Source organism: Nannospalax galili, unplaced genomic scaffold, assembly GCF_000622305.1.
Source record: "Nannospalax galili isolate Female #2095 unplaced genomic scaffold, S.galili_v1.0 scaffold610, whole genome shotgun sequence".
In the NCBI taxonomy this organism is placed as follows: Eukaryota; Metazoa; Chordata; class Mammalia; order Rodentia; family Spalacidae; genus Nannospalax; species Nannospalax galili.
Genome location: NW_008329141.1, coordinates 498,141 through 513,273, shown reverse-complemented (window position 1 = coordinate 513,273; position 15,133 = coordinate 498,141). Strand labels below are relative to the sequence as shown.

Below are 15,133 nucleotides of genomic sequence, written 5' to 3'. Positions count from 1 at the left end.
TCTCTTCCTGGCTTACCTGGAAAGTGCCACCAAGCACGGATGCCTGACCTTATTTGGAACATGACCTTTGGCATAGTTACCTGGAGTAAAAACTACCTCCAGGTTATTTCTATATGATAATTAGACATTGCCCGTTAGTCGGATGATAGGAGCCTACTGCCACATGTAAATAAAGCATACTATGAGCACTTATCAGCTGAAGCATTGGCTACTGCCTCCACACTATATTTTCCCTGACCCCCACTGAATAAACAGAGCTGTTTCACTGAATCTGCCTCCCTGGAAAGTCTTTTTCCGTCGTGCTCACTGGCCGTCCTGAACCCGTTCGTCGCTTCTGCTCCCTTTGTTTTCGTGGGTCAGTGGCCAACGGCCCACGAGGGGAGGGAGAGACCCACACTAACTCAAAAAGCAAGGTGGCAAGCAATCAAGGAAGACCTGATGTCAAACCCTTGGCCTCTACCTGCATGTCCACCTGTACACACACATGCATATACATATGAACACATACCAACAACACACACACACAATTACTTAATTTAATAAGAAAACTGTCAATAGATGATTGAGTTACAGGCCTAGAGGAAGGGATGTCACTGGCCTGCTTTTCTTTTTGCCCACACAAAGCCCCTCACATCAGAGACACACAACTGTGTGTGTTAGTTTTAAAGCTGAGTTTTTATAGGATTTTTCAATTCATGGACTAAAGACTTATTAGTAAAAATATTCAAATGTGAGCATAACAAGTATTTGCCAAAGTTAGAACAAAAGCAAAAGGTGGAAAAGACGAATTTCCCATAATAGAGATAGGCCTCGATGATAAATCTCTAGGCTAAATTCTTTTTCATGCATGAGGGTAGAAGGATTGCCTGTGTGTTACAGAATGAGAAATAAAAAAGGTAATCTCTATTTTTGTGGTCTTAGCTAGCTTCAAACTGTGCCCTCAAAGTAAGGCACTCAGTTGACATTGAGAACTTCTTTTCCCAACCACTTCCATGGACTCTCCTCCAGAAAGCTTCCCCTGACCTTGTAAATGTAAACAATCACAGCATCATTGGTGGTTATCTGAGAGGCCCTGCCTATAGTTGGACCAAAGGCTTCTACTTCGTATCTGAGGACTTCCTACCCTGAAACCCTTAGCTGGAGCACTCGTGTTCTTCACTTTTAGGAAAGGATTGCCAAAGGCCATGGTACCCAGTGTGGATTCTGTACTCCAGGTATGGTGATGAGCATCTACACTCTCCTGAGGAACCATCCAGAGCCCTCCACAGAACAGTTAATGGAAACCTTGGGTGGTGAGTCGCTAACATCTTAAATTGTGGGGTAAAGTGAACAGAGATGCTAAAGTATTTCCGTGCATGGAATTAGCTAGAAGGTTTGACACAGACGCAGGCATGACCTTTATGATCTAACCTTCTTATTCAGTCTTAGCAAGTATTATCCATCCCTATTTAGCAGAAGGGGAAACTGAGGTAGCCATCAAGAAAGTCAAGTAAGTTTTTCTTAAAACTATTACATTTTTGGCAACATATTCTCTCTGGTGACTTTACTGTAATATATACTGGTATGGCACATGCTTATTGAAATAGTCACTGTGTGAATGTCATTGATGTAATTTCTATGCTACTAAAATGGTGCTTGGAAATACTAAGACTTCAAAATCCTTTAATTATGTACTTGGAACTAGCCTAAAGAAGCAGCGACTTTGTGTTTTGTTTTTATTTGTTGTTGTGGCTCTTGCTGCTGCCATTACAACTCCATTCCAAACTCTTAGGAATTAAGGAGGACATTGCTTATGACTCATAAACTTGCATACCATTGAAATGCCTTGAGACTTTAAGTTGTTATTTCTCCTTCTTTGTCCTTTTGGAAACTTTTTTATTCTTCTCAAGTTTTATATATACATTCTATCATGTCAAGATACTTTTTAATTTCTCTTCTGCATTTGCATATCTGATGAACATTGCCTGCTGTCTTTATGTAGGTCATGGACTAAACTATTGACTAGAAGAAGCCAAGTGGAGCTTTCTGAGAAAACTAATCAATATTAACACTGAACTGCTGTTTAATCATGTATTGTACATTTACATTTTCCCGTCCTTTACACAGAGGAGCCCAGACTTGTCAAGAGAGATCCCTGAGCACTGTGCCTATAACAGTGATCAAATTCACCCTAGAATTCTTATTCCAAAAGAGAAGTGAGGAATCTGGGAGGGAGCCAGGAATGAGGTCCTCTGCTTTCTCTCTTACGTCTCTCAGCATTGCTCTCTCTTCACTGGGCTATGGATTTGTTCTCTTTTTGATGTGTTGTCACTGATGGTATTTTCTACAAAATCTATCTGTCTGGTGTTTGGCCAACCTGACACTGTCCCCTTTGTTTTCTGGTTTGCCTCATGAATTTCGGCATTTCTTCATCTCCTTTCTTTGTTTTTACTGAACAGAAAGTAATATGATTCCAGCCCTCCTCCCTCACATCTTCATCATGTACAGTTACATTCTCCAAATTTCACACTGGAGAGCTTCCACATTTTTGTGATATGTTCCTTTCTGTGGTTTCTGACCAATGGAAGGAAGACCCATCAGTGCTCTGTACTTTCAGAAAAGACCTTTTCACCACTATTACCCTGAAGAAAATCAAGCATTCTTCTTCAGAGACCATGTCCCCAACACCTGCCACCTTCACACAGCCTTTGTGGTAAGCTTGACAGCACCACCCAACATTGATTCCTCTGACTTTTGTAGTAGACATTACAAACCTCCCTCACTGAGTGATGCTTTCCCAACTATAGCTTCCTCTGTTCCAGCTTCTCCAAAAAAGTTTCATCTATGATGTCTGTTAAGCCAGGTGACCCATGTTTTCCAACTTCTCTGGGAGTTAGATTTTGGTCCACTAGTAATGTATTGGAGGTATGAAGGGTTTCCACATGAAGGCTGCAGGGGATGTTGAAAGTAGGAATCCCAGAAGACCCAGGAGTCAAAGAGAATGCTAGATTCAGCAAACAAGAAGTCTTGACATTTTGCAGAAAACTGAGGTACTACAAGCAGGTATCAAAAGTCAAGGAAGGCTTAGAAGCAGAGAATCAGGTAAGTTAGGAAATAGTAAGTCAGGAAAGGTAACTATAAAGCTACACAGTCACCTTCAGGAATGTGGCCTGTGACATGATACACAAGACCAATTTGTGTCTCTCATTAGGTCTCACCCGAATGGTCTCTGTCTGTTTCCTTCTTGTGATGTACCTGATTTCTACTCAAGTGCTGATGATCCTATGGCCTCAACCTTCTTTGATAGTTTGCATTTTGTAACATTGCCAGATCTACTACTGACTCTTGTCTTTCCAAGTTTGGAGGTACCTGCTAGACCTCAAAAGCCTCTTTACACCAAAATAGAAGGCCCCCCTCTTTATCAGCTGTGGTGTGTGCTTTGACATCTGGAGGATACAGCAAACTTCTTGAATAATTTCTCTGCACAGTACACCACTCTATGATAGTACTATGTCCCAGTTATTCAGATGAGGAAACTGAGGTACAAAGTGGTAAAGATACTACCCAACATCTTACACCTAGTAGAAGAGAGAGTCTGGATTTGAACCTTGGGATGTGATGTAGAATCTATGATTTTAGCACCTTGTCTAATTTCTTCATTTTCCCAGAACTATTCTTTTTTTTTTCCTTGTTACTTTTTTCTTGTTATTTTCTCTAGAGAGCTACAAAGGCTTCCTTTACTGTCTTTGTTTTCCCCCAAGATAAGTGTCTTCTTTGGTTTCATATTTTCAAATAACATTTATGTGTGTTTTAAATCTTCTTTCATTCTCTAATTCAGTCTCTGTATTAATTACTTTTCTGTTGCTGTGATAAAACACCAGAACCAAGGCAATTTATAGAAAGAAGAGTTTATTTGGCTTATGGTTCCAGAGGGGAGCAATCCACCGTGGCAGGGAGTCATGGCAACAGGAGGAGGCTAGAAACAGAAAGCCAAGGGCTCACATCTTCAAGCAGCCATAGGAAGCAGAGAGACACAGATTGGAAGTGGGATGTGGCTTTGAACTCTCAAATCCCACCCCTAGTGACAAGCTTCCTCCAGCATGGCCACACCTCCAAAAGAGTCTATGACCCTCCCCAAAGAACAGCACCACAAACAGGGGCCAAGTGTCCAAATACTTGAGCCTATGGGGATATTCTCATTCAAACCATCGCATTCTCTTAACTTTCTATGAGCATTAGTGACTGCTCAATGTGGGATACACAGTGTACCTGTAGGCTGGGGAGAATCAATCCAGATCAGGACTTCTGATTCATGAATAGTTCTTTTGAAAGGATCTGTGGGCTCATAACTTTTGTGTAAACTACAGAACAGATCATATTCTCAGAGTCTACGATCCTATCCAGTAAAGATGAGAGTCTGTTGTCCTAAGAGACACAGGAATCATGACAGCACAGTGACATGCTGAGTAGATCCAGAATCATATTCTCAGAGTCTACGATCCTATCCAGTAAAGATGAGAGTCTGTTGTCCTAAGAGACACAGGAATCATGACATGCTGAGTAGATCCAGGGACCATTCCTCCAGATGTGCTTTCTACCTCTTTGTAAGAGATGATCCCTCTGTGTCAGGGTCAGTCCCTCTGTCCTAGTTTGTTTCTTCATTGCTGTGACAAAACACTCTGACCACTACCAACTTGAGGAGGAAAGGGTTTATTTGGCTTACATCTCCCTGGTCACAGTTCATCAGTGAGCCCAAGGTAGGAACTCAGGGCAGGAACCCAGAAGCAGGAGCTGGAGCACAGGCCATGGAGGATCACTGCTTACTGGCTTGCTCCCCTGGCCCCTGCTCAGCCTGCTTTCTTATGCAACACAGGCCCACCTTCCCAGGAGTGGCACCACTCACAGTAGCCTGGGTCCTTGTACATCACTCAACAATCAAGAAGATGCCCCATGGACATGGCCACAAGCCAGTCCAATGAAAGCAATTCCCTAATTGAGGCTCCCTCAACCCAGGTGTGTCAAGTTGACACCAAAGCTATCCAGCACACCCTCTATTATAAGATATATTAACTCTATCTAGTAACCCTCAAGAACTGAAAAATGTTTACCCTGCTTGCAAGCTAACAAGTTAGCCTGCCACCCATTTGTTAGATGCTTATGGAGACACAAGACCTTTAGGTCAAAGATTTATAGAACTGTCACAGCTAGAGGAGCAGCGTCTGTACCACCTTCTGAGTCCTAGTTGCCACAAGGCAATCTGAAGAGGGCCAGCTGACCCCTGCATATGTAATGGGCTAGTCAACATGGGAAGAACCCTGAATTTAAAGAACTCAAGGTTTACCTTATGGATGGTAAGCCTCCCATAAGGTGACACACCTTTATTATTCTAGAAGCAAATGTTCCTGTTCTCTTTTTGTATTGAGACCCTGTCTTTATCCCCTCTACACAAGTATCCTTGAAAACATAGTTTTGACCAGTGGAGAGCTGTGTACATCTTAGCATGTGAATTGTACCCTTTATAGCAATTTTCTCTGACTGTTGTCCTTGCTTCTCACTAAGTTTCTGTTCTGTGTCTTTCACAATAATGCAGCTCAGAGATGTGTCCTGAGTGACTGACTCCTGGTAACATGAGTGAAATCTAGAAAGGCTGCTGGGATTTTCGTAAGATTGGTAGGAAGATGTTATGATTCAGGAGACCCAGCTATGAATGTACCAAGTAGGGGGAAATGGCCTCGAGTGTAAACATTGTGTGTCTCGTTCACCCAGGTAACTTATGCCACTGCACTGGATACAGACCCATTGTGGAGAGTGCAAAAAGTTTCATCCCTGTGAGTGTTAAGTGAGTGATGGCTGCTAAGCCGCATCATGCCCTCCCCTGCCAGTTCCTTCCACACTTCCCACCAATGGAGGATTGGCTTTGAAGAAAAGCACAATATGTGTATTAGAGAAAAATAGCTTTCTGTTTTACCCATCTCAATAAGCATAACTATATTTTTTTTCAGAATTACAGACAGGTAGCACCATAATAGTTTTTCTTGAAAGTGAGGTTTGTAGAAATAGCATATTCTAAGTGAAAATGGATAGACCATCCTTCTAACATCCTGCTTCATGATAAAGAAGAACTAAGAAAAGCCTGTTTCTCATACTGTCATTTCAGAGGCACTTTTGGTTGAGGCATAGCCAAAGTGGAACATTTTCATCAAATGAATGCCGCTGTTCTCTCTGAGTATGATTCCACCTTAGATTAATACTGATGGGAGATGGGGAAGAGAGAAGAAGCCATTACCATCATCCACACTGGGTGGAATCAGTTCTCACTGAGCAACCTACAACATCCACAGAGCATCAGTATCAGACCCCCTCTGCCCTCGCCCTACGCAGCCTCCTCTGAAGCAGATACCCAGTGCTTCCCCATAGTCACATGGAATAATTCTGATGCCAGATATACAGAGTTTGCCACACCAACCAATCCTCCTATTGTCCAGACATCAACAGGGTGCCCTGCACTTTAACCCTGTGCTGTCACTAACTATCCAGAGTTGGTGTCACAGCCCACAAAGTAGAGTTCATAAAACTGCTCCCTGCTTCAATGATAAGACTGGGCCTTTGGTATTTCTGACCGACTAACTACAAATCAGTAGTTTCTACACCCCTCCTCAGGTTCAATAATTTGCTAGAATAAGTAATAGAACTCAGGAAACACTTCTTATGCTTGTTAGGTTATTATAAAGGCTGTTATAAAAGGAACAGATGAATAGCTAGGTGAATAGGCACACAGGGTAACATCTAGATGGGTTCCCAGTCAGTGCAGTTGTAGTCTACCAGGCTCCCAGCACAGTGATGCATTCACAGCCCAGACACTCATAAATTTTCTGGTTCAAATGTGTTTATAACTGCATAGTTGCATACATCTGTAATCTCAGCACTCAGGAGCCTAAAGAAGGAGGACTATGAGTTCAAGGGAAGTCTGAATTACATAGTGAGTTCAAGGTCAGCCTAGGCTACATAGGAAGAGATCATCTGCATTGTTGTTGCTCTTCTTGGGGGTTTTGTTTGTTTTTGTTTTTGTCTTTTTGAGACAGGACCTCCCTGTAGCCCTTGCTGGCCTGGAACTCATTACGTAGACCAGCCTGGTCTCGATCTCACAGAGATCCACCTGCCTCTGCCTCCTATGTGCTGAGATTAAAGGCATGCACCACCACGCCCGACTTTGATTTTTGTTTTTTAAAAATGGGAGAAGCAAGCAAGAGTTAAGATGATAACAAAAGAGGGCAGGTGAGGGAATATGTCTAAAGGAAAGTTAAAGAGTCAGCAGGCACTCTTACCCACTGAGCCATCACTCTTGTATAAGCCTAAGGACCTGAGTTTGAATTCCAGTACCAACATAAAAAGCCAGGCATGACCACACATGCCTATAACCTCAGCTCTGTGATGGGCAGAGACAGGAAGATCCCTGGGCTTGCTGGCCATTAGACTAGCTCCATGTTCAGTGAGAGACTCTGTCTCAAACGAATAAGGTGGAGAATGACAGAGCAGGACATTCAACATCTGCCTCTAGCCTCTGTTTGCACATCTATGCATGTACCCGCACATACACATGCACGTACACCATACACACACAAACACACACACAAACACACACACACACATACACCACTCACACACATACATACAACACAAAAATAAATAAAATAAATAAATGAGACTAGAAAATTATGTAAACAAAATTAATATCAATAATTCACATCAAACATTTATCATTGTGTATAGAAGTTAAGCTTTGTTTATTTATTCATTCAGTTTTCAATTCAAGTTCATTCACTACTTGAAATGATAAGCTACAGCCTCTAGGTAACTTCCACTGTCACCTATATATCTTTTCCTTTTTTAATGTATATTTTTATTGCATTTTTGTGGATTTTATACAATACATTTTAGTCATATTTAGACCCCCTCATCTATACCCTGCCATAGCCCTCTCACAGAATTTCACCCATTCTGTCTTATATGTTAAATCTTATCAAGTCAAGGGGCTGGAGACATGGCCCAGTGGTTAGGAACACTGGCTGCTCTTGCAGAGGACCTGGGTTTGAATTCCAGCACCCACAGGGCAGCTAAAAAAAAGTCTGTAACTCTAGTTCCAGGGGATCTGATGCTCTCTTCTGACCTCTGCTGGCATTGCATGACATATGACAGGGATGCACTTACACCCATGCAGACAATATACTCATACACATACAATAATAATAAAAATAAATAAAATATTTTTAAAAGTCTATCAAGTCAGGTTTGTGTACCCAGTTGTCTCTCAGTGTGAGTTCATTCACTGGAGTCTGTTCAGCCTATCTAGCATCACTCCCTTAAAGTCTTTTTCTTTTATTTATTTATTTTTATTTTCTGTCACCCATATTTCATTATCAGTTTCCTCACAGATTTAAAGATTATTGGAAGAAATTTAATTAACTAGATTACTTGGTCAAATGAGCATAGAGAAAAAGACCTGTGGCACATTCCCAGGCTAAAATGGGTGAAGTGATCATAGATTCAGCAATAGAAAAGATTCTTCAGTGAGCTCTAATCCCTACATTTTGGTAGTAACCTAGAGGACACTGTCCTAACTTCAGAAACCCCAGGGACTCCAAATCACTTACTCCTCCCTTGAGCAAGTCACAGCCTACTCCTCTTTCAGGAAAGATTCTCTGAAGATTAAATGCCTTAACATATGGGACGCAAGGAGCACAAAGCCTAGACTAAGGCAGACACTCAAGAAATTGTAGTTATTATTGATCATTGAGAGTGACTATAAAATTATGTTAAACAAGCATAAACTAAATCCATATCAGAATGCACAGCTTCAAATTCTGATTCCACAATTCTCTAGCTATATAAGTTGATAAATTACATAACTTTTCTAAACCTTTGTTTCCTTATCTGTAAAGTGGGATCATGATCACAAAAATTATACATAGTATATCTACAAAACACAAAACATCATGTTGAGTACACAGTGAGTGCTCAACCAAACCTAGACAACAACTGACATAGTGCTACCATCACCACCACCTCTTGCTCCATCTTAGGCTGCAGTAACAGAATCCCACATATTAGGTGGTTTCTAATGAACACAAATTTGTTGACTCACAGCTCCGGTGGCTAGGGCATTCAAGGCAAAGGTGCTCTATCTAGCGAGGATCTTCTTGCTGTGTTAGAGCGTGGCAGAAGGTCTCACAATATGGAACAGCAAGTGAGGGCAGGAGAGGTGCCTTTTGAGAGGAACCTCTGCCATAAGGATTACTCCATTCCTAGGTGGAGACTCTTGAAGGCTCTAATATTATCACAATGGCAATTGAATTTCAGTGTTTTGGAGCAACATATACTGAAGGCATGCCATACTACCATCATCACCTCCTCTGGTATCTTTCAACTCTATGAGTCTCTGATTTTGCCACCCGCGTTTTCTTCTACAGAGTTCATCTTGTTGCCAAATGAATGGGGAATGGAAAGGTTGCTTGGATAAAGAAAAAAACAAGCTGGAGAGCAAAATCAGTGTAAGTTTTTTGCTTTTCTCTCCTCTTTCCCTTCCAGCTTTTCATATTTGACTACCCATATGTGTATCCCACTCACATGACCAACAGGTTTTTATGAACTGGGGAAGACTTGAGAGGCTCTAAAGACAATTGTCTTTCCGTTTTTCCATCTCCTTCTTTCTGTTGATCTTCAATCACTGCCAATAGAGTTTCCACCTGGGAGAAAGGGATCCCCTGAAGTAGGCTGTAGTAACTAGTAAAGATGTGCCAATGTGGCAGAGTTAGTTTTGGCAATCCAGTGCCCCATTCAAGTCCTAGCTCTGCGACTTTGCTGTTCAAGTTTAACTTCTTCCTCAGCATACTTGGGTAATTCTTGAGGGAACTTTAGGAAAAGAGCAAATGACGTTCAATCCTAAGTACAGTAATAAACACACACCAGCTGTTTATTAAATACCAACTTCATCTAATGACTGAGGTTCAGAATCACCCTTTGAGAAGACTTTGCCAATAGAAATTTGAGTGTCTAGGGCATTAACGTTTTCTATTTTTAATACACCCTGAGTAATTCCACTACCAGAAATCTACTCCAGGAAAGTAATTAAGGTTAGGCCAAATATTTATCATGGGCAAAGATATGTGTCACAGTATTATTTACAATAACAAAAATTAGAGATAACCTGAATGTTTAACAATAAGGGATCACTTAAATATATCATGACATAACTGCTTGCTTGGGACTTAATGCTAGCATGGAAATCTTTTATGCAACCTTTAAAGAATTTAAAAATAAAAATGACTTTTTTGAAGTGAAGTAATTTAAATCTTGAGTATTTGACACCACATCTATAGGAGAAATATTGTCAGTATAGTCAATGAGCACATATACAGGGTGAGAACAGAAATGGGAAATGTACTGTTCATGGTGGCTCTCTTCTGCACAGCTGTCTTATGAAATTGTTTTGCTTCTGTAGATTTTCAGTAGTTCAAAATGATTTTATTGTAATTGCACATACATGAAATGTTTAAATAAAAAGAAATTCCTATGGCTATAGTAGTTGCATTTAAAAAACAAAATGCAGTTCCCTTGATTCTAGTTTAAAGGGAGAGGAAGAGACTTGAAAGAGTGGTGTGGGTTCTTCACCTCACGTCCACCAAATATCCGTGGCTGGAATGTCAGAAGTCAGGTCTGCCCCTGATATCTGGAGGCCCAAAGCATGTACACAAGTAGAAGATGCCAATTCTTTTCAGTTCCTGCCAAGCTCTGCTCCAACAGCTGGCATCACAGATCAAACACCCAGCTCATATATCCAAGTTCTATCCACTCCCCAATCACTTTCCCTTGGCCATGGCTCAGGGACTGCTCCTCAAAATGAGAAAGGATGTAACAGAGGCCCACATGTGTCCTGGAATTGGGTTTGGGGCCTCTGAGTAGGGAAGTCCCGAATTTACAGTACCAGCAGCCTGTGGTTAACAGAGTAGGTGCAGGCTGTGAATGGAATGTTCCCTGACTCTTGGGACTCTGCCTCTGGGGAGGGACATGGTGAGAGAGGACCAGAACAGGGACCCAGTGATCAGAGGCCCAATGGCAGGATAGGAATGGGTCCCTTGAAGCTATATTTGGTGCTTCCAACACCAGTAAAAACATAAATAAGGCCATGCTGAGGGGTGACTGGCCTTTTCTCAGATACATTTAAAAAGGCATCACAAAAGGAAACAGTTCTTCATCCAGTTCTTCAAGCTATTGCTACTGCCTCACTATTCTTCAACTACCATTTCCCTGTCACTCAGAGTTCCCATTAGAAGCCTCCTGAACTGTACCACCTGATGGTCAGAGATGGCCTCATGGTCCTGGGGAAGATCTGCTAGACAGCTCTATCTCATTTGAGCTGAGAGCTGCTGCCCTGTATCTTCCCCGTAACACTGGGTAAATCTGTCTCATCTATGAGCCAGCCTGCTCTCATTCCCTCTACACGCATCTCTCCTCTCTTGTCAGTTCTCAAGCACTTGCCTCACCCACTCATGAGACTCCCAGAGACACTCCATATGATTCCCAAGTCCCTTCCTGCTTCAGTTCTCCTTCCTGGACTTGATCCTGAGTTTGCCATATCCCTGCCTTGTTCCACCAAAGCACTCTGTCCTGACTCCCAATATGTGCTAATGGTGCCACCACTGCCCTGAGTACAGACACCTTTGTGCGTCTCCACAATCTCAGGATTATTGGATAACAATAAATTCATAAGCCATGTCCGTCTTGTTGGCTGAAGTTTGCCAAATTGTAGTCCCAATTTTTCTTGATGGTGTGGCCACTGGCAATCACAGATTTTTTTCATCCCAATCTTAACTACTAGCATTAACCCTCAGACCATATATTACACATCACACAGTGATCTGTGTGTGTTGTAGAATGGCTACAACAGGGTTAAAGAGGTCATAGAATTCAGGGAGGACTTACTGAAGATAGAGAGCTAATCCAGATGTAAAGAGAGCCATTGCAGGAGGTCAGATAAGATATTAAGAGCCCAGGTAGAAAGCAGCTGGAGACAGAACCAAGCCACTAGCAGGCTCAAGCAAGCAAAGGGTAAGTAGAGGGACTAACAGCAAACTTGGCAATCAGAGGAAGGAAGGGTCCAGTCAAACAGTGCAGACTGTGCTGAGCAGGAGCTCTGGGAAACAATCAGGAGTTCTGTGCCTGCCAATTCCTAAATTCATACACGGAGGGTGATCAGATGACAGGTCAGCAGGGCCTTCACTGGCAGTGTTAAGTGTCCCTCCTTTTAGGTGAGAGATGAGAGGATTGTGTTCTTCCCTGGTTTGGTGTGTTCAGTAAGTAAGTTCTTGGGCCTGCTTTTTCTGATATGGTTTTAATATGTCCATATGTTCCCAATCTATCCCAATAAGTTTATAGGTGGCACTTTTCTTCATGTCTGAGTAAGTTATCAGATTGTGATTTGTGGTCTATACTGGACGTGGGGTGGTATCTGCACACACAAACAAGATACAGAGTCATTCTGCCTTTGCACTTGCTCAAAATGGAGCCTCACAGGGAAAGGCAGAGTCTGAAAGCCACTGTTCCACATAGTATAGAGTTACTTAGAGCAGGGCACAGCCTGATCTCCCCAACCACTGGTAAATGCAGAACAGCCCTCACTCCAAAGGGAATAGGAGATAGCTTATTCTGAACCAATATAAATAGTGATGGCATGAGAATACAAATTCAGGTTGCCCCACGTGACATGTTTGGTCACAGAAAGTTATATAAATCCTATAGTTACAGAACAAAAGAAAGTCATAAACCAATATATTCACCCAATACATTGGTGGGGACTTCAGGAGGGTGGCAATAAAGCAGGAAAGTTTCTACTACGAATCTTAGATGACATTCTTAGCTTTGGGGTTGGCAGAAACAGTAGACTGCTGATACATTCCAAAAGTTTTACCTGATAGTCAAGAGGATGTTAGGTCAGACCCGGAGGTGGGCAATAAATGACTACTAAGAGGACTAAAGACAGCTCAAGATAATTTTGGCTTTAAGTCCACAACATTCCAGTTTTACACAAAGTTCTAATTAATCAGTCTGGACCCAGGGCTGGGCACAGAGCCCTCACTTGATAGCCTCCAACTTCCTTCTGCTACCCAGCCCAACCTTCTCCCACCTTCCTCTCCTGCCCCCTCCTACCCTCTCCGCTTTCTCTCTATCTCTCCCTCTTCCACTCTCTCCTGCCCTCTCTTGCCATTTCCTACCTTCTCCCTGCCCTCTCCTACCTTTCCCTGCGCTCTCCTGCTCTCTCCCCACCTCCCCCACCCTCTCCCGCCCTCTCCCCCCCTCTCCCCACCTTTCCCAGACTCTCTTACACTTCCCTCCCGTCTCCAGCTCTCTCTAGCCCTCTGCCACCCTCTCCTGACTTCTCTCAGCCACCGTCATGTGTCCCCCATCTCCAATCCAGGATTTTCAAACAAGAGATGCTCAGTACCTCAATACTTGGCTGCTAAGGACCATGCTGTTTACCAAACTTTACCCAAAACAGCAAAACAATTTTTTTTCTTCAGGTTTGCACCAAGTTGTATGAAAAAGAAGAATTTCAGCTCTTAGATGCAACTTAGGAGCTTATATTTCCACCGGAACTAATGGTTTGTTCTCTTGGTTTGTTTTTATTATGCTTGTGAGAGAATCGACAGTACCATCAGCTGAATTCTGGTTGTGCTTCTTCCTCTATTTGACTCCATGGATGTCTTTGTATTAGGTCATCCGCAGGGACTATGAAAATACACTTTTTCAGTCTTGTTCCCCAGTGGGCTCAACTTGATCTTTCTCATATTCTGGCACCCAAATACCTGTTAAGAATCTTTGTATTAGGTCATCCGCAGGGACTATGAAAATACACTTTTTCAGTCTTTGCTCCCCAGTGGGCTCAACTTGATCTTTCTCATATTCTGTGTCCAGGGCAGACATTATGTAGCCTGTTCTGGCACCCAAATACCTGTTAAGAGCCATAGAAAATTCAGATTAAGATTACAAATAGGCAAGGGCAGTTACAAGCTCCCTGTGTCTCCCATAATAGCTAACGGCTCCGCACAGGTGTAAAGAAATTGCCGCCTGTACATTGTTTTAAGTTGTTCCTCTGGGCAACCCCTGGATTCACCTGTATTTGTTTCACCAGCTTGTATTAGGAGAACTCCAAGTGTTGGGCACCAAGCTAGCTGCTGAGGATGCAGAAAAGATAAACTGCCTGCCCCTAGGGAGCTCACAGCTCTTCCCAACTTAAGGAGAACCTTGTGTTCCCATAGAGCCCTGTCCTTACCCCCTGGGATATTCACCTGTCCTCTTGATTGCCTCTGTGAGCTCATGCAACCAGCACCATGCACAGTGATTCTCGGGTATTTTTTGGTTTCAGAGTCACAGCTTTTAAAATTACTAATAACCCTAAAGAGTTTTAGTTACTGTGGGTTATGGTTATTGACATTTGTAGTGTCTAACATTAAAAGTGGAAGTATATTAATTATTCCTTCACTTCTTTATGAAAAAAAGAGTAAACCCTTTAAAATAATTAGCACACTGCTCATGAGGAACAACTACATTTTTTCCAAAGGAAAATATGTAAAAAGAGTGGAATTATGAATTTTTATGCATCTCTTTAGCACTGGCTTATGGGAAAGCAGCCAGGTCTGCACATCAGCTTCCAGCTGCACACAGGTGTGAGGACATACACCGTGCAGCATTTTGACACTCACTGAACACCCATGAGACAGTGAGGAGGAAAAAGGTGAGTGATACACTCCATGATACAATGGTTTTTTCCTTGGAACCCCTAAACTGTGTTTGGGGACTTTCAGAAGTAGCAGGACTCTATTTTGAGACATGTTGGCCCTGTCTGATGAAAACCCATGAATTATTTCAATGATCAGTTTTCCTCTGTTAACAGGAACTCTCATCTCTGTTATCCTTCCTCGCAAAACACACAACTTAATGCAGCATAGACAGAATTTCTATGATAAAGAGATCCTCACTCATTTCCTTCAGACTTTGCCAGGACTTTTGTTTGACAGTGAAATTATTCAGAGATGATCTCTGAAGCCATGGAAATTACACCAAAATATCTCTCTGTCCTGGACTGGAGAGATGGCTTAAG

At 42.3% G+C, this 15,133-nt stretch overlaps 1 protein-coding gene across 1 annotated transcript in view; it reads left to right on the top strand.

Moving 5' to 3' along the window:
- The window catches only part of LOC103734384 (aldehyde oxidase 3-like), a 104,714-nt gene that overhangs the window by 8,800 nt on the left and 80,781 nt on the right, over window positions 1–15,133 (top strand). The window contains 5 exon segments of the mRNA XM_029563514.1: window positions 1,166–1,292; window positions 5,746–5,807; window positions 9,447–9,527; window positions 12,754–12,756; window positions 13,554–13,634. Of these exon segments, the coding sequence (XP_029419374.1) occupies window positions 1,166–1,292; window positions 5,746–5,807; window positions 9,447–9,527; window positions 12,754–12,756; window positions 13,554–13,634 (354 nt within the window).